The 21,658-nt window shown below is 36.1% G+C and overlaps 2 protein-coding genes, 1 long non-coding RNA gene and 1 pseudogene across 6 annotated transcripts; 1 reads left to right on the top strand and 3 right to left on the bottom strand.

Annotated features, from left to right (window-relative positions):
- The first annotated feature begins 672 nt into the window (after positions 1-672).
- Positions 673-1,332, top strand: LOC109128692 (uncharacterized; annotated as a pseudogene).
- Positions 1,333-8,762: 7,430 nt separating this feature from the next.
- LOC147928290 (uncharacterized) lies at positions 8,763-10,539 on the bottom strand. Its single transcript, XM_087486084.1, has 2 exons — positions 10,478-10,539; positions 8,763-10,080 (listed from the first exon to the last, which is right to left on the bottom strand). The coding sequence occupies exons 1-2, from the start codon at positions 10,537-10,539 to the stop codon at positions 8,763-8,765; spliced, it is 1,380 nt and encodes a 459-aa protein (XP_087342210.1).
- Positions 10,540-10,722: 183 nt separating this feature from the next.
- Positions 10,723-12,180, bottom strand: LOC104741812 (uncharacterized). 4 transcript variants are annotated; one of them, XR_015580407.1, is made up of 4 exons: positions 12,016-12,180; positions 11,632-11,815; positions 11,193-11,251; positions 10,723-10,908 (listed from the first exon to the last, which is right to left on the bottom strand). It is a non-coding gene; the product is annotated as an uncharacterized LOC104741812 (long non-coding RNA). The 4 variants fall into 4 exon arrangements; XR_760379.2 differs by having other exon boundaries at positions 11,632-11,730; positions 12,016-12,177; XR_760380.2 differs by having other exon boundaries at positions 11,193-11,328; positions 11,632-11,730; positions 12,016-12,153.
- Positions 12,181-15,096: 2,916 nt separating this feature from the next.
- On the bottom strand, positions 15,097-19,221 carry LOC104741813 (putative cellulose synthase-like protein D6). The gene is made up of 4 exons (XM_010462732.2): positions 18,718-19,221; positions 18,183-18,575; positions 17,244-18,075; positions 15,097-17,154 (listed from the first exon to the last, which is right to left on the bottom strand). The coding sequence occupies exons 2-4, from the start codon at positions 18,530-18,532 to the stop codon at positions 15,397-15,399; spliced, it is 2,940 nt and encodes a 979-aa protein (XP_010461034.2). The 5' UTR covers positions 18,533-18,575; positions 18,718-19,221; the 3' UTR covers positions 15,097-15,396.
- Between the last annotated feature and the right edge of the window lie 2,437 nt (positions 19,222-21,658).

Here is a 21,658-nt window from a genome sequence, read left to right on the forward strand (position 1 = left end):
TCAGCAGTACCAAGAATTTGAAACAAAAGCGGGTGCCAAGTAAACTTGATCAATGCATCTATTGTTCTCTCTGAAATATACTCCAAAAAAAAGAAATGTTCTAAAATAAATTTCTGTTGTCGGGCTTTGAAATCAACAAATTTAAGAGCAACTTAGATCTTAAATTCTCAGAGGACAGCGAGTATGGCAACAAATACGGGTTTGAGTCACGGGTCTCTTCCAGTTAGATATTTTGGGGTTCCTCTAACTTCAAGGAAATTGACTAAGCATGACTATCAGCCGTTGATTGACAGAATTCATAGGAAGCTCTCGTCGTGGACTGTAAGGCATCTCACCTTTGTGGGGAAGCTTCAACTGATCCAGTCGGTGATATATTCAACGGTGACTTTTTGGGCTTCTATCTTCCTTCTCCCTAATAAATGTCTGGAGGAAATAGAGCGAATCTGCAATGCCTTCATGTGGAAGGGTGCTCCTAATTCAGCTAGAGGCGCCAAGGTAATCTGGGAATCAGTGTGTACGAGTAAGGAGAGTGGCGGCCTCGGGTTAAAAAGGTTACTGCCTTGGAACAAAGTCTTTGGATTGAAGTTGATCTGGTTGATTTTCTCTGCAGCAGGGTCTTTGTGGGTTTCTTGGGTAAGAAGAAACTTAATCAGACGAGAGAACTTCTGGGAAATGGTGCATGTGAACTCGGGAAGCTGGATATGGAAGAGCATATGTAAGCTTCGTGCTCTAGCTAGACCGTTTATGGTTTGTAAAGTGGGTACAGGGATCACGTGCAATTTTTGAAGTGACAACTGGACAGGTTTGGGGCCGTTATTGGCCATCACGGGAGAGAGGGGTCCAATGTCAACAGGGCTACCCAAGAATGCAGTGGTTGCAGAAGCTTTGAGGAATGGTGACTGGTGGATCTCCGGAAGTCGAAGTAGGAATCCCATCATAGTCCTGTTAAAGGATTTCCTTCCGCCTGCTTCTGTAGTCAACCCACAACCAGATGGTGAGGATGATATTTTCCTGTGGAAGGTGGGAGAGACCGAGGCTTCGGATAGGTTCTCCACGGCCAAAACATGGGCTTATCTAAATCCGCCCGGGCAGAGAGTTGATTGGTGTGATTCGGTGTGGTTCAAGGGGAGGATTCCTAAGCATGCCTTCATTACTTAGATGGTGGCGAGACATAGATTGAACACGAGAGACAGGCTAATCGGATGGGGACTGGCAGTTCCATCGGTGTGCCTGCTTTGTGGGTCATTTGATGAATCCGTGCAACATTTATTCTTTGATTGTAGTTTCTCAAAGGAGGTGTGGAGGTTTTTTTTACTCAAGAGCAAGGGTTAGGCCTCCAACACAGTTTCAGGATCGTTTGCGGTGGGTGAAGAACCCGTCTCGAGACAAAAAGGTGGCAACTATTTTAAGATTGGCTTTCCAGGCTTCGATCTATCTACTCTGGAAGGAACGAAACTCAAGGCTTCACACATCAAACTCTATGACCTACACCGCAATCAATGAAGAGATTAAAGTAATCATAAGGATCCGTCTAGAGCCTTTCTCAAGGATTCAGCGAGCAGGAAGCATACTCAGTCCTCAAGGCGATTCAATTCTCATAACGTGCTTTGGCACTTTTCAGAACTAATGTGCTCTGGTTGTCGTGGTTTGTATTTTTCTTTTGTGGTGATGAGTGTAGGGGAGAGTCCACTTGGATCCGTTAAGGTGGCATTTGCAGGTTTGTTTTTGTACAACAGGAGAAGGTTTGTTTCTTCCTGTCGAAGCTGTAGCTCTTTTGGGCTTAAGTTTGTAACTTTATTATTTAAAGGAAAATTAATTTTTTTTTTTAAAAAAAAAAAAAACTTATATCTTAAAAACCATTTAGCCAATAGGTTCGACAGGATTGTTTGCAATCTTACCAAAAGAGATTAACTATTCATAAATATATATATATATATATATCATCGATATATAAGGAAATACATCGTTTAATGAAAATCCAAGTTGGCGAAAAAAGAAAATAAAATAAATGAAGATCCACAATAGCAATTTTTAGTATATTTAGTAGCCAAAAATTTTAGGAATTAACTTTCTAAATAGTTACTAATAAAAGGATAGAACCCAAAATGTACTTCAAAAATATATATATAGATTTAGCCAATAGGTTATAGTGGATTGTTTGCATCTACATACAGCGTACTACTAAGAAATGCATCCCCAAGCCGCTTCCTTGGCTTTACCAAGAACGGTTTGAAGAAAAGGCGGGTCCCAAGTATAAGTTTGGCAAAATGTATCTCTAGTTCTCTCTGACATATACTGCAAAAAAAAAATGTTCCAAAATAAATTTTTCGCTGCTAGGCTTTGAACCCGGAATTCGGAAGAGCAAATTGGATCTCAAGAGCATTTAGCCAATGTACTACAGCGAATCTTTTGAATGTATATACAGCTACTAATAAGGCATCTTCACGCTCATCTTTGGCACTACAAAGAAGGGTTTGAAACAAAGGCGGGTCCTAAGTAAAAGACTAGCACAATGCATATACTATATGAAAAAAATATTTCATAACAAATTTTGTGCTACCGAGCTTTGAACCTGGATATTTGTAGAGAAACTTAGAATTTAAGAAGCATTTAGCCAATGTGCTACAACGGATCTTTGTTCATATATACAGCAAACTACTAAAAAGACATCTCCATGCCGCTTCCTCAGCAGTACCAAGAAGGGTTTGAAACAAAGGCGGGTCCCAAGTAATCTCGATCAATGCATCTATTGTTCTCTCCAAAATATACTCCAAAAAAAAAAATGTTCTAAAAGAAATTTCTGCTGTCGGGCTTTGAAACCAAAAATTTTAAGAGCAACTTAGATCTTAAAAACCATTTAGCCAATGTGTTCTAGAGGATTGTTTGCATATATATACAGTGTACTACTTAGATCAACTAAAAAAAAACGTTCTTATCGTCGAACGATAGTACATCTTACAAGAAAGTGGGAAGCAAGAAATTTTTTTTTTAAAAAAAAGGCTCATTGGAATAAATTTTCCCATAAAATAGAAAAGAGATTAAGGAAAATATACAAATGATTATTAATTCTAAAAAATGTAAATTCTCACTTCTATATATATATATATATCGTCTCATATTATTCATCTAACAAAACAATTTATTCAAAAATATTGCTTTCAACTTTGTTTTATTGGTCAAATTTGTTTAATGGAAAGACTAATTTTCCTTATTTTTTAAACCAAAATATACTCCTACTTTCTACTTATTCAGTTTGGAATAGGTAAGATTAATATGTTGAGCCAAAAAAAAATGGAAGATTAATATATGCATCTTCTTTTTCAAATACTGTATTTTAAAATATATTAAAGTAGTTTTAGATATTTTATTTAATTTATATTTTCATCTTTGAATTATTTGAGATTCATATATTACCGTGTTTATAATTTTCTATTATTTCATTAATTATGTCAAGTTAATTTTCTTCTAATTTCTCAACCTTGATTGGTTGGTCATAGACCATTTTTTTGGTGCAAACATAATTGTTACCATTTATTCTCAAAAAGAGATAAAGAGGAGAAGGTTATCAACCTAATGGTTGGATAAAATAGGCTAATCAAACTCAAGCCTACAACAAACATAGATAGATTGGAAAAACATAAATCGTTGTTGATAGATCCATATGAGCTTGGAGACAGAGGCTACATCATGGTGTGTCAAAGAAACTTCCATGAAATATATTGGTAAATTTAACATTAATTACTATCAAAAGATTTTGTGACGTTGGAAAAGGGTCTTTAGTTTCATTGGTTTCTGGAGCAAGCCACTTTTAGATAGCTAAAAGATGTGAACATGTTCTCTCCACACAGGAGGAGGGCAGAACCGAAGTTTTCTCTATGCTCGAGGAGGTTAGACGCAATGGTTATCTCCCCAAGGGAGGAAGGTGGGGGAGGTTGGACGCAAGGTTATCTCCCCAAGGGAAGAAGGCGGAGCGCAGGTTCTTCTATGGTGGAGGAGGTTGGATGCAAGGTTCTCTCCATAAGGGAGGAGGGCAGAATTGAGGTTCTCTCCAAGGTTAGTCATACACTATTGTGATGTAATTTATTTTTTATTCAAAATGTTTTTTGAGCCAACAATGTTAGTGATTAAAGAAACTATGCAAAAGTGAAAGTAAAGAGACATATAATAGTTAGCTTAATTTGTTCAAATAGACTTTTTCGGTGGTGGTAAATAATATATTTGTAACATACAGTATACATAGGTGTAAAAAATACACTTGTAATGGTAACATACATAAGATATTTGTAGATGGATATAAATCAGTGTATCATAGCAAAAAAAAATAGAAATAATGTACAATAAATTTTAATATATTTTCACTAAATTTAATTTTATTTATAAAAATTTAAACCCGCACATCAGGCAGGTCCTTATCTAATTTTTCACTATAAGATTAACTATAAGAAAACAATAAATTAAAATACTATGACAGTCTCTAAGAGCAAGTTTGTAATGGCTCCTTTCTTTATTATATAAAATACTATGGAATGGCCCACACGATGCATGAGATTAATTTAAATATTTATCTCTAAAACTAAATTATAAGTTGTGTATGTACTCATTGAAAAATATTCAGGAACGAAATAAAACTTTAAAAATAATCATTTAATCAAGAAAACTCGTATCAATTGAAGAAATGGAAAATTCAAATTTGCAAGAGTATATAATGAATATTTTGATAATAAAGATAATATGGGAATTTTGATAATAAATTCTATCTTTTGAGAAATATTTGTTTTTTTTTCTTGACAACAAAGTACTAGATCAAGTGAAACGAGCCAATTTAAAGGAAAATCGTCTACATAGATAACTAGACGCGGTTCAACACGAGCTTTCCGTGCCATCTTGTCCGCTCTACCATTATGTGATCGGGGAACCCATGCTAAAGAGAAAGAGAGAAACTCTTCCTTGTCTTCGTCTATCTCATTCAACTTGAAAGCATGTCATTCAGAAGGCGACGACACCATCTTCACCAAATCAGTACAGTGAGTAAAAAAGACAACATGCTGATTGTCTGCACCAATCATACACCGCATTGTCCAAACTAAAGCTTCGACCTCGGCATGGATGTATTGAAATTTAGTATATATTGTATTTAATCTTGCGTGAATGTATTGAAATTACCAACACTTTTCTCCTACCATTACCCAAAGTACATCCAACACCGTCTTTTATTATGCCTTTTATATAAGAAGAAAATAAATCCAATTCTACTAGCTTGAATATTATACCAAGTTGAAAACCATAAGCATGTAAAATATAAGAACAAAGTTGAGACTCTAAACTGCTAACCATAACAACTTCAAATAGATATATTTCCACTATATTACAGACTTTAGTAATTATTTGTAAATAGGAAAACAAGGAGAAAGAAGAGATAAAAATAATATAGGAAGGTGTATGAATAATGTAATAATACCAATGTTTTGTGGTCATAGTTTTACTGGATGTGTTCTTCGTGACCTATTCGCCATTGTCTTGAAATTCATTCATCACTTTTTATGTAAAATAAGCCTAATAATAATTTTGAGAAAATGTATACTAAAACTCCAGCCTTCATTTCGAAGGATTGGTTATGATTGTATAAACTTGTAACTAGAGATGTGATATACAAAATCACATCAGTAATATACGTAAGATTTAGGTCTAATGTTTAGTATTGAATTAAGCACAAAGAATATTGAATCAAGCACAAAAGATTAACGAATAGCTCTCGTTTATTGCCTTAGAAACTTCTCAAAACTAAAGCACTCTAAATCTCTCTAATCTCACAAATGTTGTTACATCCCAACAACCCTTTTATACATAGAGAGACCCTTTAATAATCTTTATTTAAAATAACAATTAGATAACTCCTAACTTGTTATAATCCTAATCTTTTTTGGAAACCATGACTTGGTGAGATTAGGATAACTTCTAACTCAAGCTATTCAAGCTTATCCTCAACAATCACCCCCTTAAGATTGAAGTTCTTGTTTGACACATCATGAACACCAATGAAGTCCCTCATTTCCCCAAACTTGATTCTTCCTAGCGGTTTGGTCAAGATGTCAGCCTTTTGTTTAATACCGGGAACGTGCTCGACATCCACCTGCTCATTCTCCACACACTCACGAATAAAGTGATATTTCCTATGGATATGTTTGCTACGGCCGTGGAAGACTGGGTTTCTGGTGAGAGCTATTGCTGACTTGTTGTCTATGTGAACCGTTACTTTTTTAAGAGCTTCTCCTATAACTTCTGAAAGTAAGTCCTACAACCAAATCGCCTGCTTTGCCGCTTCAGTAGCCGCCATAAACTCCGCCTCACAAGAAGAAAACGCCATTGTCTCCTGATTTTGTGAACACCAAGTGATCGGACAGCCATTAAGATAGAAAATGTGGCCACTCGTACTCTTACCATCATCCTCGTCCACATTGTGACTGTTGTCACTATATCCTACCAAGCCCGAACTATCTCCACGTTTGAATGTGAGACCATAACCCGTAGTTCCTTGTAAATACCTCAAGACGTGTTTCAATGCTGCTCCATGACACTTCTTCGGACTATGCATGTAGCGACTAAGGATTCCAACAGCAAATGCGAGATCAGGCCGACTGTGAATTAAGTATCTGAGACAACCAATACCCCTCCTATACTCGTGTTCACAAAAGGACTGATCCGTAAGAGCTTTATAGAGTTTTGTACCTGTATCCATCGGAACCTGTACAGCATTGCACTTGCTCATACGTGCTTCCTCAAGAATCTTTGCCGCATATCTCCCCTGCTTCAAAGTAATTCCACTGTGTTCTTGTAAAACCTCAATACCAAGTTAATACGTCGGCCTCCCAAGGTCACTCATCTCAAACCTAGATGACATCCCTTGTTTAAACTCGTAGATCAACTCCAAGCTACTACCGGTGACAAGAAGGTCATCAACATACACTGCAACGATCAACAATTGATCCTTATCTTGTCTTCGAAACAAAGCAGGTTCTTTAGCACAACGAACAAACCTTAACTCCATTAAAATTTGATTGAGCTTGTGGTTCCAGGCTCGTGGAGCTTGACGAAGTCCGTAGAGTGCTTTGTTCAGCTTATACACCAATGTTTCACTTCTTTTCTTCATAAATCCTTCCGGTTGAACAGCAAATACTTCTTCCCTAAGTTCTCCGTGTAGGAAGGCAATCTTGACATCCAAATGGTGCACTTCCCAACCTCTAGACGCAATCAAAGCAATGATGAAGCGGATTGTTTCGAGTCGTGCCATAGGAGTAAACACCTCATCGAAGTCGATCCCGTGTTTCTACACATATCCCTTCGCAACTAACCTTGCTTTATACTTGTTGATGCTCCCATCTGAATTCCGTTTGATTTTAAATACCCATTTCAAACCTATTGGTTTAACACCTGTTGGTAACTCCACTAATTTCCATGTTTGATTCTTCTCGATGGAACTTAACTCCTCGTTACAAGCATCTCTCCATACTTCTAGCTCCTTTCCTTCATCATAGTTTCTTGGTTCGTCATTCAACGACAATAAGAGTCGTTCTCCCTCTTCCTCTGCTAGAAGGACATAGTCATTCAAATAACTCGGCTTCACACTAGGTCGAGTTGATCTTCTTAACATAGGTTGAACTGATTCCGACACTTGTTCTTGAGTCTCTTCTAGCACCTCAAATCCATCCTCAACATTAGGAACTTGTTCGCAGTCTGCAATGTCTTCTCGTAGGCCATTGTTGCCAAAGTTTCCAAAGCTTACAGTGAAGGACCCTGGAGCCTCTGTCTCTTCCTGTGATTCACTCCAATTCCACCTCTTGGTTTCGTCAAATATTACATTGTGGCTCACTGTTATTCTTCTTGTTGAAGGATTCAACAAACGATATGATTTACTTCCAGGTTCGGTTCTAAGATGTACCAATGCATGAGTTCTGTCATCCAGCTTCTTTAGATGTTGTGACTCCACCTTAGCATAACCAATACAACCAAAGACCCGCAAGTGCTCCAAATTTGGCTTCTTGCCTTTAAGCATCTCGTATGGAGTCTTGTCGTAGAGTGATCTTGTGGCAACTCTGTTGATCAAATAGGTGGAATGTCTCACTGCCTCTCCCCATAGGTAATTAGGAACATTCATGTGCTTTAAAATGCTTCTTGTCATTTCAAGCAAGGTTCTGTTTCTTCTCTCCACCACACCATTTTGTTGAGGAGAATAGGGAGCAGTCAAGTGTCTTTGAATCCCAGATTGTTCACAGAAGTTTGTGAATTCAGAAGATACAAATTCACCCCTATATGTTCTAAACACCTTGATAGTTGTCCCAATTTCTTGCTCGACAAGAGCTTTGAATCTTTTGAATGCACCGAAAGCATCACTCTTATCCTTCAAAAACAGAGACCACATGTACCGTGAATGATCATTGATGAGGACAAATATATACTTATTTTGTGCTGCTGTTGCAGGTGTAATAGGACCACAGAGGTCTCCGTGGATCAAATCAAGCGGTTTCTCAGCTCGAAACCCTGTTGTTCTTGGAAACATCTTTCTCGCTTGCTTTCCAAGCAAGCATGACGCGCACATCTCCTTATCAAACCTCATGTTTGGTATACCAATGATTAACTCCTTTCTCACCATTGACTCCATTGCTTTAAAATTGATGTGAGCCAGTCTCTTGTGCCACCTTGTAGATGTATCATCCGAGATTTGCAACAAGTGGTGTTCAGTTTCCATATGGAATTTGTAAAGTCTGTTATGTGACCTGTTTGCCTTTCAGTAGGAGCTTTCCATCACGATCATGTAAAGTTAAGTAGTTCTCCTTCATTCTTACTTCACATCCTGTCTCTGTGGCTTGTCCAAGACTGAGTATGTTACTCTTGAGGTCCGGTATCCAATAAACTTGAGCCAAGATCTTTCGATCACCCGACTTGGTGACAAAGAGAACTGAACCTCTCCCTTTGATGTTAACTCGCGAGTCGTCACCAAATCTTACCTTTCCCGTGACAGTTTCATCGATCTTGGTAAAGAAACTATGGTTGCCGGTCATATGATTACTGGCTCTGTTGTCGAGGTACCACACATTGTCTCCAACTTTTTTTGCCTCATAGTTTTGTGGCTTGACCTTCTTCTCATTGAGTAACACCACCTCATGCATTAGTAAGTTTTCAGCTTCTTGAGTCTCTGAATCAGTTGAGCCTTGAATCTCTTGTAGCTTAAGTAACCTGTCCGGACAATTTGAGGCATAGTGGCCATGTTTATCACAGCGATAGCACATAATCACCGACTTATCTTTGTTCTGATAGTTGCCACGACCTCGCCCTCTTCCTCGTCCTGTTAAGCATCCACCTCTTGCACCCCTACCTCGTCCTTGATCATAGTCTTCTTGGTAGTTATATGCATACATAAGCTTTGTTTGATCCTCTTCCCGATCTTCCTCATCACGAATTCTTTCCTCGTATGTCTTAAGCCTACCGACTATATCCACAAAGCTAGTCTTGTTAAGATCAAGAACCTGCTCCAGAGCTGCAATAATGTGGATATACTTTTTCCTTGGCAAGCTGTTCAGAAACTTCTTGACCATCTTAGGCTCCTCAATACTCATGCCTAACGCTCCTGACTTTGATGTTAGTTCTGATAATTTACCCACAAAATCATCGATTGTGTCTGTAGCTTTCATCCTCATCCTCTCGAACTCCGACATAAGAGTTTGTAGTCTTGCCTCCTTGACTCTTTCTGCTCCAACAAAACGTGACTTGATTGCCTCCCAGACCTCCTTAGCAGTAACTAGGTTACCAACTTGCAAGGTTAGTGTTTCCGGGATAGATTGGAACAGAAGAGCTTTGGCTAGATCAATCTTGTCAGCGTCTGCTACCTCCTCTGTTTCAATTGTCTCACTATTGTCATCTTCATTGCCCACACCGTATAGTTGGTGGTGGTGAGCATCGGACACTGAAGAGTCGGAGTACCGGTCTCCTTTGGTGCGGATGTCATAGCAACGATATCTCCCTTGTCTCTTGATCGAAACAGATTTAGCTAGTCGCAAACAGATGTTTTGCTCTAGTGACGAATCTCTTGTAAAGAGGAAAACAAAAAAAAACTTATGCTTAAAATTCAATGATGCTCTGATACCAAATATTGAATTAAGCACAAAGAATATTGAATCAAGCACAAAAGATTAACGAATAACTCTCGTTTATTGCCTTAGAAACTTCTCAAAACTAAAGCACTCTCAATCTCTCTAATCTCACAAGTGTTGTTACATCCCAACAACTCCTTATATATAGAGACCCTTTAATAATCTTTATTTAAAATAACAATTAGATAACTCCTAACTTGTTATAATCCTAATCTCTTTTGGAAACCATGACTTGGTGAGATTAGGATAACTTCTATCTCAAGCTATTCAAGCTTATCCTCAACATTTAGAAATTTTAAAAGAAAAAAAATTAAAAATCATACTTACACCACCTCAGAAATTCACCCTCACTCAAAAATATCTTGGCCGTTGATAAATATCCCCTATATATCATTTATACATAATGGAGCCTAAAAAATAAATCGTACATTTAAAATTAAAACTAAACGTAAATTTAAAACAAAACATACATTCAAAATAAAGAAACGACACTTCCATTTTTTTCTCCAAAAAAAATTTAAATATATCCCCAATTAACCTCCTTCCCGGTTGGGCTTTCTGACCATGAACAAGCAAATTTAAAATCTATATTAACATTTTCACAGCAATTTTAGCAAAGAAGGCTTCAAGTTCAGAACTATTTACAATCATGCCATTATAATTAAAATCAACAAAAATTTAAAAAACAATAATACAGCTTCTTTTGCCGAAAATATAGAAAGTATAAGACCTCTTAACTTCCTTCTACTTCAGGCCTAATTTTCTGCAAATTCAACAATCAATCATAATCAAGATTAATTACTATTATTTTGATATCAGTCTCCAAAGATATCGCACCCATAACATCACCTTATTCATAAACATACGCAAATTACTGAACATAATATTCTCAATCCTATCAGCAAAAAAAATAATCTTCCCAACAATAGAGAATCCCGCATATTCTTTATTTTTATTACGCAATCATAACAATTCCCAATTACAAACTATATAAACACAACCTCACCAAGATAGAGTAAAAAAAAACAAAGCTAAATAAATCCATACCTAAAACAATGGCGGCTTCTTTTGGTTTCCTCAGAGACATTGTCCATACAAGACTAAGACTGCATGGAGAATCCAGGTCAAAGTCCTTCATAATTGGCGCCAGTATACAGCCAACACAGGAGAATCCAGCTTAACACTAACATGTTGATTGGTAACTATTTATGATTTCCTCTTATATTCTTAAAATATCTATGGTTAAAAAAAACATTGACTTCCTCTAATGGTTTCTATTATGTTGTACAAAATTTACAGATTTGATTGGTCAAGTGGTGAACATTGGTGATATGGAGACAGTTGAAGTTAACAACAAGTCAATGCACAAACTCGTGTTTGAGATGCGGGACGAAAGGTTACATTTGTCTGCCTAATTCTAAGCCTTTATTAAAAAAACGTGAACTAAAATCAAATTTTGATTGATAGGGACGAGAGGGTATTGTACCTTGTGGGGCTCATTTGCATCAAATGGTGTCATTGTGTTTTGCATCCTCAGATTTGTCAAAGTGAAAACATACAAAGGTAATATTCCGCTCCCACCTTCCTAAATAAAAAATTCAAATGAAAATATATTGTCTTTATATCAAATATAATTGGATCTAACCGTGAAGTTGAGGTTTCGTGATAAACTATAACACGGAAACCATAACAGGTGAAGAACCATATCGATTCAGTCGAATTGAGTGTTGCCCATGTAGGAATCACCAATATTCCGATCCAAATTACCAAACCCCAATTTGTAAAACAGATAATTGTAAACAGCAAATTCATTAATAGCAAAACGACAGCCTTCAAACCACGATACTAGGCATTTTGGATAAGGAAATACCTTTGCGACGGCATAATTCCAGAGATTATGAAATCAAGTAAAGAGCAACATCGTTGGAATCAGATACTGTAAGGATTTTATTCGTTTCAGGAGAGAACAAAAAAAAAACAATCCGACAAAAAAAGAAAAACTATATTAGTACTTTGTAAGGAACTGGACCACGACATTTTAACCCATCAATTAAATTTGATGATATTGACTGTTTTTTCGTAATGGGCCTCAGCAGACCAAATGTTAATATACAAAAAAAACTTTTTTTTTCAGCTTATATACAAAAAAAAACTTATGTTGTGAAAGTAAAACATAAAGTTATATATACATATACTTTATTTTTAAACAGGAAAAATATGATTAGGCATTGTTGTTTATGATGCAAACAAGTGTCTAAAATTGTTTACAGTAAGTTTGAATAAAACATATAAAATTAAATTATATAGCAATAATACATTTAACACATAAACGCAAACAAATAAATAATATTTTAAAACCCGGTTTACATAAACTCTAACTACAAAATTACTACCGTTATATATTTGGGTTCATAAAATTTCATTTTTAATCTATATAATAATAACAATCCGAAGAAATGCAACCAACAGTTGTGTTTTTTCAATCGTACCTTTTGGATATTTTCTGAAAAGTCGTGATGGATCATTGAAACGGTTATTTATGAAAAGTTACAACTGTTCACTGTAAAGTTGTGTTGGTTGGAACATTCGTATCTTTTGAAATCTATATATATATGTTTGTTTGAACTGTTTTTATTTTTTTTGCCATGACACAAAATCAACTAAAATTTCAATCTCAATGGTTTATATATTTTTCTAAATTATTTTCTAGCATTCATTCTTTTAAAGGTCAAGACATTCTTCTAATTCTTGATATAACAAAAAAAAATTTGGAATGATGAATCTAATTTACATCTTTTAGTTAATTTTAAATATAAAAGTTTAATGACAATACCTAGAGTGTTTTTTCAAGAGTTAGTTGGATTACATAGTGAGTTTTTAGATTTGACTTTTTAATATGGTAACAATCTGAATAAATGCCACCAAAGGTTGTGTTTTTCAATCATACCTTTTGGATAATCTTCCCAAAAATATGTAGAAAATTTAAATTATGTGTTTAACAAAAAGTTGTGATTGTTCATTGTAACGGTTTTTTTGTAAAGTTGCAACTGCTCATTGTAGAGTTGTGTCTATTCGAATATTCATATCTTTTGAAATCTATATATTTGTCTGTTTGAACTGTTTTTATTTTTTTGCCATGACACAAAATAATATAAAATTTCAATCACAACGGTTTTTTCAGATCTCTAGATTATTCTCTAGCATTTTTTCTTTTAAAAGTAAGAAATTCCTCCAATTCTTGATTTAACAAAAGATTTTTGGAATGATGAAATCTAATTTACAACTTTTAGTAAATCTTATATAAAAAATTAATGAAAATACCTATATATAATAGCAATCTGAATATATGCCACCAAAGTTGTGTTTTTTCAATCGTACTTTTTGGATAATTTTCCAAAAAAATCTGTAGAAAATTTAAATTGTGTGTTTTACACAAAGTTGCGATTGTTCATTGTAACGGTTTTTTTGTAAAGTTGCAACTGTTCATTGTAGAGTTGTGTCTATTCGAATATTCGTATCTTTTGAAATCTATATATATTTGTCTGTTTGAACTGTTTTCATTTTTTTTGCCATGATACCAAATAATATAAAATTTCAATCTCAACGGTTTTTACAGCTCTCTAAATTATTCTCTAGCATTCATTCTTTTAAAAGTAAAGAGATTCCTCCAATTCTTGATTTAACAAAAGATTTTTGGAATGATGAATTTAATTTACAACTTTTAGTTAATTTTATACCTAGAGTCTTTTTCGAAGAGTTAAATGGATTATATAACAAGCTTTTGGATTTGACTTTTGAATATGGTAATAAAGATGTATTCTATTTAAAAGCAGTTTATATGAGTTTGTAGGTATAATAAAGTGCACACACAACAGTTGCAATTTTTCGTAGTACCTTTTCGTAAAAAAAATGTTTTTATTTGTTTTTTTTAAATTCAAATAGTTGTATTTGTTCATTGTAGAGTTGTGTCTTTTCACAATATTTTGTACATATTTTTTCATCACAACTTTTCGTTCTAATAGGTGTGTCTATTTAAATAATCATATATTTTGAACTCTTTATATGTTTGTCTCTTCATCAATAACTAACAAATCATTGTTGTTGAAACAAATTTTTCATTTTATATTAAATCTAAATAATTTGAATATTAATATCTAATATTCAATTTTATTCTATAATCTAACTAAAATTTTAGAAATGATTATAGTAATATAGAAATTTAATAAAACTTAATATAGAATTTACAGTTGTGTCTATTTATCATCACTTTTCGTTAAAAACTATTTTAATATTAAAAATTTATTTTATTTTGTTCATAAGAGTTGGTATTTTAATTTTAATTTTCTATTGATACTATTTCACTCATTATTAAATATATTTTTAATTATAGTTATTTAATAGAAAATTACATTACTCATTATAACCATTAGTTCAATATACTCAGTAAGGATCACTTCGTCATAATGATTTTTTTTAGTTGTAGCTCTTTACCATAATTCTTCATAAAAAAATCTTATATTTATAATACTTTAAACAATATGTTTTGCAAAGTTACGTTTATTCTACATAATATTTTTTGTTATAAGTTTTCATTTTGATGATTGTGTTTATAGTAACAGTTTATGTATTCAAACTATTCTATTACATTCAAATAATTTCATAATGTATATTTTTAAATTTTAAATTTAAAATATTTTTTTCTATAATACTTCCCCGCGACATCACGGTGGGTCTGAGTCCTAGGCTCAGGGGGAGTTTAGCCAAAGGTTAGGTTATATTGGTTTGAATCTAGGCTCGGTGTTAGTTAAGGGTAGAGATTTATCCTTAAGATTTTATGTTATAGAACGAAGCGGTGAATTAAGAGGGTTGTGTCTGATTTACGCGTTTGCGAATAGGTTGTATTTGCTTTCTTGTTCTAGTGAAATCGAAATATGTACGTGGTCCCAGGGAGTAGGAAAAACTGAACCTCGTAGATATAAAAACAATAAAAAATAACAAAAATTGGTTTACAGTGTACCGCGGGTTAAAATCTAGTTTGGTTTATAACAATCGCACAAAACATATAAAACCAACCAAGACAATCTTAACGGATTAAACCATCAGAAAACAAAATAAAAGAAACCAAGATGGAATGATCTGTTTAAAAAATAAAATGTATGCTACTATGTTGCTTATATCACCACTCTGTTATCAGTTCCCAACCTGCAGCAGTATAACATATATTTACATTCTCCTATCTATGGGGATGTATCTAAGTCACCAGAAACCATCCTCCATCAATGTCCGAATTCTTGATAGTAATATAGAGAAGAGACAAGCAAATAGCGATAAGTCCTGACCAAACATACACAATTGTCGGTGTTCTTCCTCCTCTTCCCATCAAACCTTTCGCAAACGGATACATATGAAGCAACACCCAAGCAGCAAAGAAAGTCCCACCAAGAAGATTACTCCACTGTGGTTTCTCACTGAAAACAGTCCTACAAACCGCGAAAAGTATCGCTACGATGTTCAAGATTATGATAGTCAGCGGGAGAATCATCAGAGAAGTCCATTTAAAGAGATAAAGATCAGCGAAATCATCCTCTTCGTCATCTCCTCCTGTTGAAGATTTTGAAGTCAAGGTGAATGAGATTTCGATTCCGGCTATGACTTTGAGTATACCTTGAAGCACCGCAACTAAATGTGCGCTAGTGCCGCCTATTAACCAGAACTGTTCGTTTCTCCACCACTCTTCTAAAGAGATACCTGACCACTTGACTTCAAGAACAGCTAATCCACAGAGAGACAATGTGATTATCAAAAGGTAAACGAGGAATGATCCGGTTAGTGTTTCAACAACGAAGTGACCAGAGAAGAGAGATAACGGCGGGAGGAAGCAATAGGTTAAGATGAAAATGCTTGTGAATGGGTATATTCCAACGTTGAGGTAAGATATTCTCTGGAGGAATTTGAGTTTCCGACCCGCGAAGATAGCGTTGTTTCGGGAGAAGAAGATCTCGACTGAACCAGTGGCCCAACGGAGAACCTGGTGGAGCCGGTCAGTTAGGTTTATAGGCGCCGTCCCGCGGAATGCGTCTGGCTCCGTTACACAATAGAATGATCTCCATCCTTTTTCGTGCATTCGAAAACCGGTCACGACATCTTCGGTTACTGATCCGTAGATCCATCCGACATTGATTCCCCATTCTGTTTTGTCCTCGTACCAGCAAGAGATCACGTTAACCGCCTCGTTTACCATCGCAACATCAAGCGGTTCACGACTTCCGGTTAAAGAACCAGGAGGACGTCCGCGTCTGCTCGAGTGAATCGAAGCTAGAGGCCTACCTTGAAACTCCGCGACCTTAACTGAACTCACTAGCATACTCGAGCTACCGAACTGCTTTGGAATCAAACTGATATCAACCCGATCTTCGTCCTCGACGTCAATGTAGCGCTCTGGTTCAGAAGCTACGGTTGCGGGCCTACGTTTCTTGATCCGCGGGAAACAGCAGTCGAAACAACCAGATGGTTCTTCGTACGCCACAAAAACATCAGGCGGGTTGAAACCGTAAAGCGCGGTTCGACGGAAGAGGCATCCTGTTCCGACGTACATTGGACCTTGGATCCCATCGAGAGCCCGCAGATTAATGTCAAAGAAGACAGTATTGTTGTTAGCATAGCGGTCAGAAGGATCGATTCCTTCAAACCTCTGCGGAAACTGAACATAGCAAACGCGGTCACCATCACCGTCCATCATGAAACAGATCCCATTTCTAAATGCTTTAGAGTTGTAGACATAATGGTCACAGTCCAAGTTCAAGATGAACGGTCCATTAGACATTATAGCCGAGGCTCGTACCAAAGCATTCATAGCTCCTGCCTTCTTGTTATGGTCATAGCCAGGTCGTTTCTCGCGGCTCACGTAAACAAGCATCGGTAAACGAATGTCTATCCCTTCAAAATCAAGTGTGCGCCCTTCACCACCTCTCCCCATAACTGGTTTGTCTCCAGGAGGATCAAGTAACACCTACAAGCAAAACAAAAATCACCATTCTCAATGAGTCAAAACTCATACGCTATATATCAAGCAGATCTCAAACCATGCGTTTTCTTTACCTGTATGACACTAGCGTGATCACCTCTGGAATGGTGCGGACATGGGACCGCCCAAGTACCTGGCCAGTGAGTTCCATCGCTCATCCAAGTAGCTTTAGGAGCTACTAAAGCAGGCCTTGGCTCCTTGAATTGGTCCTCTTCAACTCTAATCTTCCAATGCTTCCATTTCTCTAAAGCTTTCATCTCTTCTTTGCTATTAAACGCATCCGATCTCCTTCTAATGGAATGAGACAGCGCATTAACCCGAACCTTAAACTCCTCGTAACCTCGTTTCACATACCGTCGATCTCTAACAAAATCATGCCTCACCATTCCCTTATAAGGATCCCTCTTCAAACCAAAGTAACTCTCCGGATTCCTCGGCTCGATGTTATGTTTCCTGCAAAACGGCACCCATGTTTTCGCAAAGCTAGCCGCTTCAGCCATTGCTTCAAAGGTAAGAAGCGATCCTCCATCATCTGAGAGATAACAAGAGAGTTTCTGAACAGGATAATCAACGGATAAAATGGAGAGGATTGTGTTGGCTGTGACCAATGGAGGCTCTTTCTCTACATCAGCCGTTGAGACAAACACATCAATACCCGGAAGATCCGATTTCTCGGTCGGTTTATCGGGGTCTGATGACGGTTCGAATGTCTCCTTTAAGGCTTCGATATCGGTTCCGTGGTTCACAGGGAACAACTTAGGGATTTGGTCGAGTAACCAAGAGAAAGCAAACCAGATTTCGCAGATTACAGAGAGTAACCATAACCATATTGCTTTGTTGTTTGGGTTTCTGATTCTCCAGGTGAGAAACAGACCAAGAGATACAACTCGAACAACTATTAGAGTCCTGTAATAATAATAAAAAATACAAAAACAAAATCACAACACATCCTGAAAAGTGTGACATCAAAGTGTTTGTAACTGACACGTCAGAGATTTGTATATTATTATTACCGATAAAGAGCGATGATGATCGGAGAGATTTTGACGATACGAGTTAAAGGATGAGATAGCTTGTAAAGCAAGGTATCGCCTTCTTCTTCTTCACTGTTTCTCAGATCGGTTTGATCCGGTTCGTCGTCTTTGCAAGATGAACCGGAATCGGTGTCTCCAGGAGCGGTCGGAACCGTCACCGGATTTGGATCGATGTCACAGAGAACGATTGAAAGAGACGCCGGGTTGTTGTCCGGCGTCGGAGGGACCTGGACGATGTAACTGGTGTAATCTTCCTTGCTTCCGAAATCGCTGCCGGAGTTTGACACGTGGCTGATTCTGGGATGTCTTAAAGGAGATTCTCCGGACATCGTTTGATATATGAGCACAATCTAATCCTGCCGTCGCCGGAATCTGGAAATATGCGACGGAGCCAAAAAAAAACGGCACTGAGTGAATATAGATTTATTTGGAGAATCAAAGTATTCGGTTTTTTTAATGGAAAAGATCTGTGGAGAAAATTAAATTGAGAATCAAATCCATAAGGAATTCTTACCCTTTTCAATACAAAATCAGTATCACTGATGAGATCTTTTTAAAAAAAAAAAATGTTAACTCTCCTCTTTTTTTTTTTTTTTTTTTTTTTTCAGTTACCATTAACGCAAAATCTCTGAAATATATCATCAAGAAACACGAAGTTTTGGTACAAAATCCATATTAAATGGTAACAAATGTGAAGAGATTTTGTTACCTTAAATTAGCGATTTAATTTAAAGTAAGGAATAATAAATTTAAAATGTGTTGAACACAGCTATTAATGCTGTTTTCACCAAGAGACGAAAAAGTGTGTACACCAAAGTGGGTGGTAGAAACGGGGAATTCGAGTAATTATAAAGGGTAGTTTTGGTATTTCGTTACTGGTGGTGTTGCTGATTCATGCATGGACCTCGTCCACGCGCTGACTCAGAAAGGGAAAAGATTAGGACTATGTAAGGAAACGTTTGATTTTATTTTCCATTAGTAATAGTAATCACTTATTGTAAGTGATACACAAAATTGTGAAGTTGTAATCTTAGGTTAATTAAATATAAATAAATAAAATTGTTTCCTTTAAACACACAAAAAAAAACACCATGTTTCCTTGTTGTTAAATGAATGTATTTTTTTGGATGGAATTAAAATTGTATAAATTTTAAAAAAATTGTAAAATGTTAGTCAAAATATTATTTGACTATCCAATGTATCCATCTATTCATGATCGAACTCAGGAGTCTCGACCAAAGTGGAAACGACCCTACACGTATTTTTGTTTAAATAATAAATAATAAATAAATACTTTATAACTAGTGGTTTCATACCCACTAGACACCTAACCACGAACACACCAAACAGCGGAAATAACAATACCTATAAATATCCAATAATCAATAAATAATAACCAGTAATAATTCCAATCAACATAACCAGAGAACCAGCAATTCTAAATAACATTCTACGACTCAACTCTAGCAACCTAGCAAACCAAGCAACATCCAATCGAATCCCTAGAACATCCTCCTCTTCATTGTCTTGATTCCACGATCACACTTTGCCTTTACCTGCACCACAAACACAAATTGCAATGCATGAGTATTTAATAAACACTCAGTAAGGCAATCCTCCCATCTAGTGGGCTATACACACAAGCAATAGAAACATCTCTAACCATCAACTAACAATCAACAATCAACAAACCAGAACTCTGCGTCGACCGACACCAAGCATGCATCGACCGACACCAGTTGGGGTTGCGTCGACCGACGCATGATATGCATCGACCGATGCTCCCATTGCATCGACCGACGCATGCTCGACATAGCACGAAAACCCTAGGTTTTGCGCGCCGTCCTCGCACTTGCATCGACCGATGCACATGCCGAGCATCGTTTTCCCCCGAAGCTTTTCGCCGGATCTTCGTTCCTACAACCACAAAACTCGATCCCAAGCCACAAAAAAAGCTTCCTAACGTCCCAAATAACATTCTATCAAGCCAAACAACACAAAAACAAGCAGATCAGAGAAATCTCCAGCTTAGATAAGCCATGGTCATGCACTTACCTTTGCCAAGAAGGTTCTGAACCTTAAACAAGCAAAACAACGCTCCAAGGAAGCTCCTACAACGATCTCAGCTACAGATCTCTACAGGAACAGCCTCAAATCACTCAAAATCCTCAAGAACACTCAAGAACCTTTTCTCTCTTTTCTTTTCTCTCAAAAACGGCCAAACTCACCGAATGAGACAAAACTCGAGTTTAAGGGTTTTTCCTAACCCAAAACGCAGCGTTTAACTTAAACTTGTCCACACTAAATCGGTTATGCATCGACCAATGCAATCTCTAAACCGAAATTTCGGTTCGCGGATGTTACAAAAGTAATGTCCCTTTTTAAGAAGATTTTAAATAAAATTCATTGAACTTATTAACGGATTAGGTCCAATAGCCCATAATTAATTAAATTTAGATTATACTTAATCCTCTGTTATACAATTTCCTCACCTTCCACTTGATTTCCCTTGTACTATTTTAATTGTTGGAATCGGAAATAACTTATCGTCAAAAAGTTTGTAATGTATACATTTTCTATGTAAAATTAAAAAAAAAAGCTATATAAATAGATTTAATATATCTAGTAATCAATTAATGTAATAGACCACGCATCAATCCTTAAAAGTTTGACTGTTTATTTCGTTAAACTTCCCATTAATTTTTCAATATATTTTTTAAATCAGAAAAAATGAAAAGTACTTGGTTTGGTAGCAGCACTTCATTAAACGGACGTCATCTAATGTTAATATTTCACAATTCATACTCATTCTCGAAAAGAATATGTGTATGCAGGTTTGACTTTGACATTATAAACAGTTTGTATGTTTCTTCTGTTGAAATTATATACAGTCGTATTTGTATATTTCTCAACGAGTTAGAACATTCAAGTTTTAACGAGTCAAAAGATTAGTATGCTGATCAAAACCATTACTTGAAGTACATTTTCATTTTTTATTATTTTTTTTTGTTCCCTTTTATTTTATGCCTAAGTATTATAACTTCTAATGGGTCATACCAAACAAGCTAATAAGAACGAAACAAATCTTGCACGTAATGTGGTCCAAACGTAATATGGATAAGGGCTTTAAGTATGCATTTTGACAAAACCTGTTTTTTCTTTTAATTAATCAAATATAATGTGAAGTGCTGTTCGCATGAACTATCCCGAGATAGCTTGTAACAACTAGTTATTCCATTGTACAATTGTTTCACGTAATGTACATATCTGACTAATACAACATTATAACGACTTCTTACGGGTAAGCATCCTAAAAATATACCAGAAAAGTACGAATTAGAATCATAGATATCATGGATTCCAAGTATTTCCATATACAACCTGGTGGACCATATGGATGAGTTCAAGATGTACAGTATTATTGGTTTCCTTCCATTAGTGTGAGACATTGTTAA

This window comes from Camelina sativa, chromosome 14, assembly GCF_030686135.1.
Source record: "Camelina sativa cultivar CO46 ecotype springtype chromosome 14, ASM3068613v1".
Classification (NCBI taxonomy): domain Eukaryota; kingdom Viridiplantae; phylum Streptophyta; class Magnoliopsida; order Brassicales; family Brassicaceae; genus Camelina; species Camelina sativa.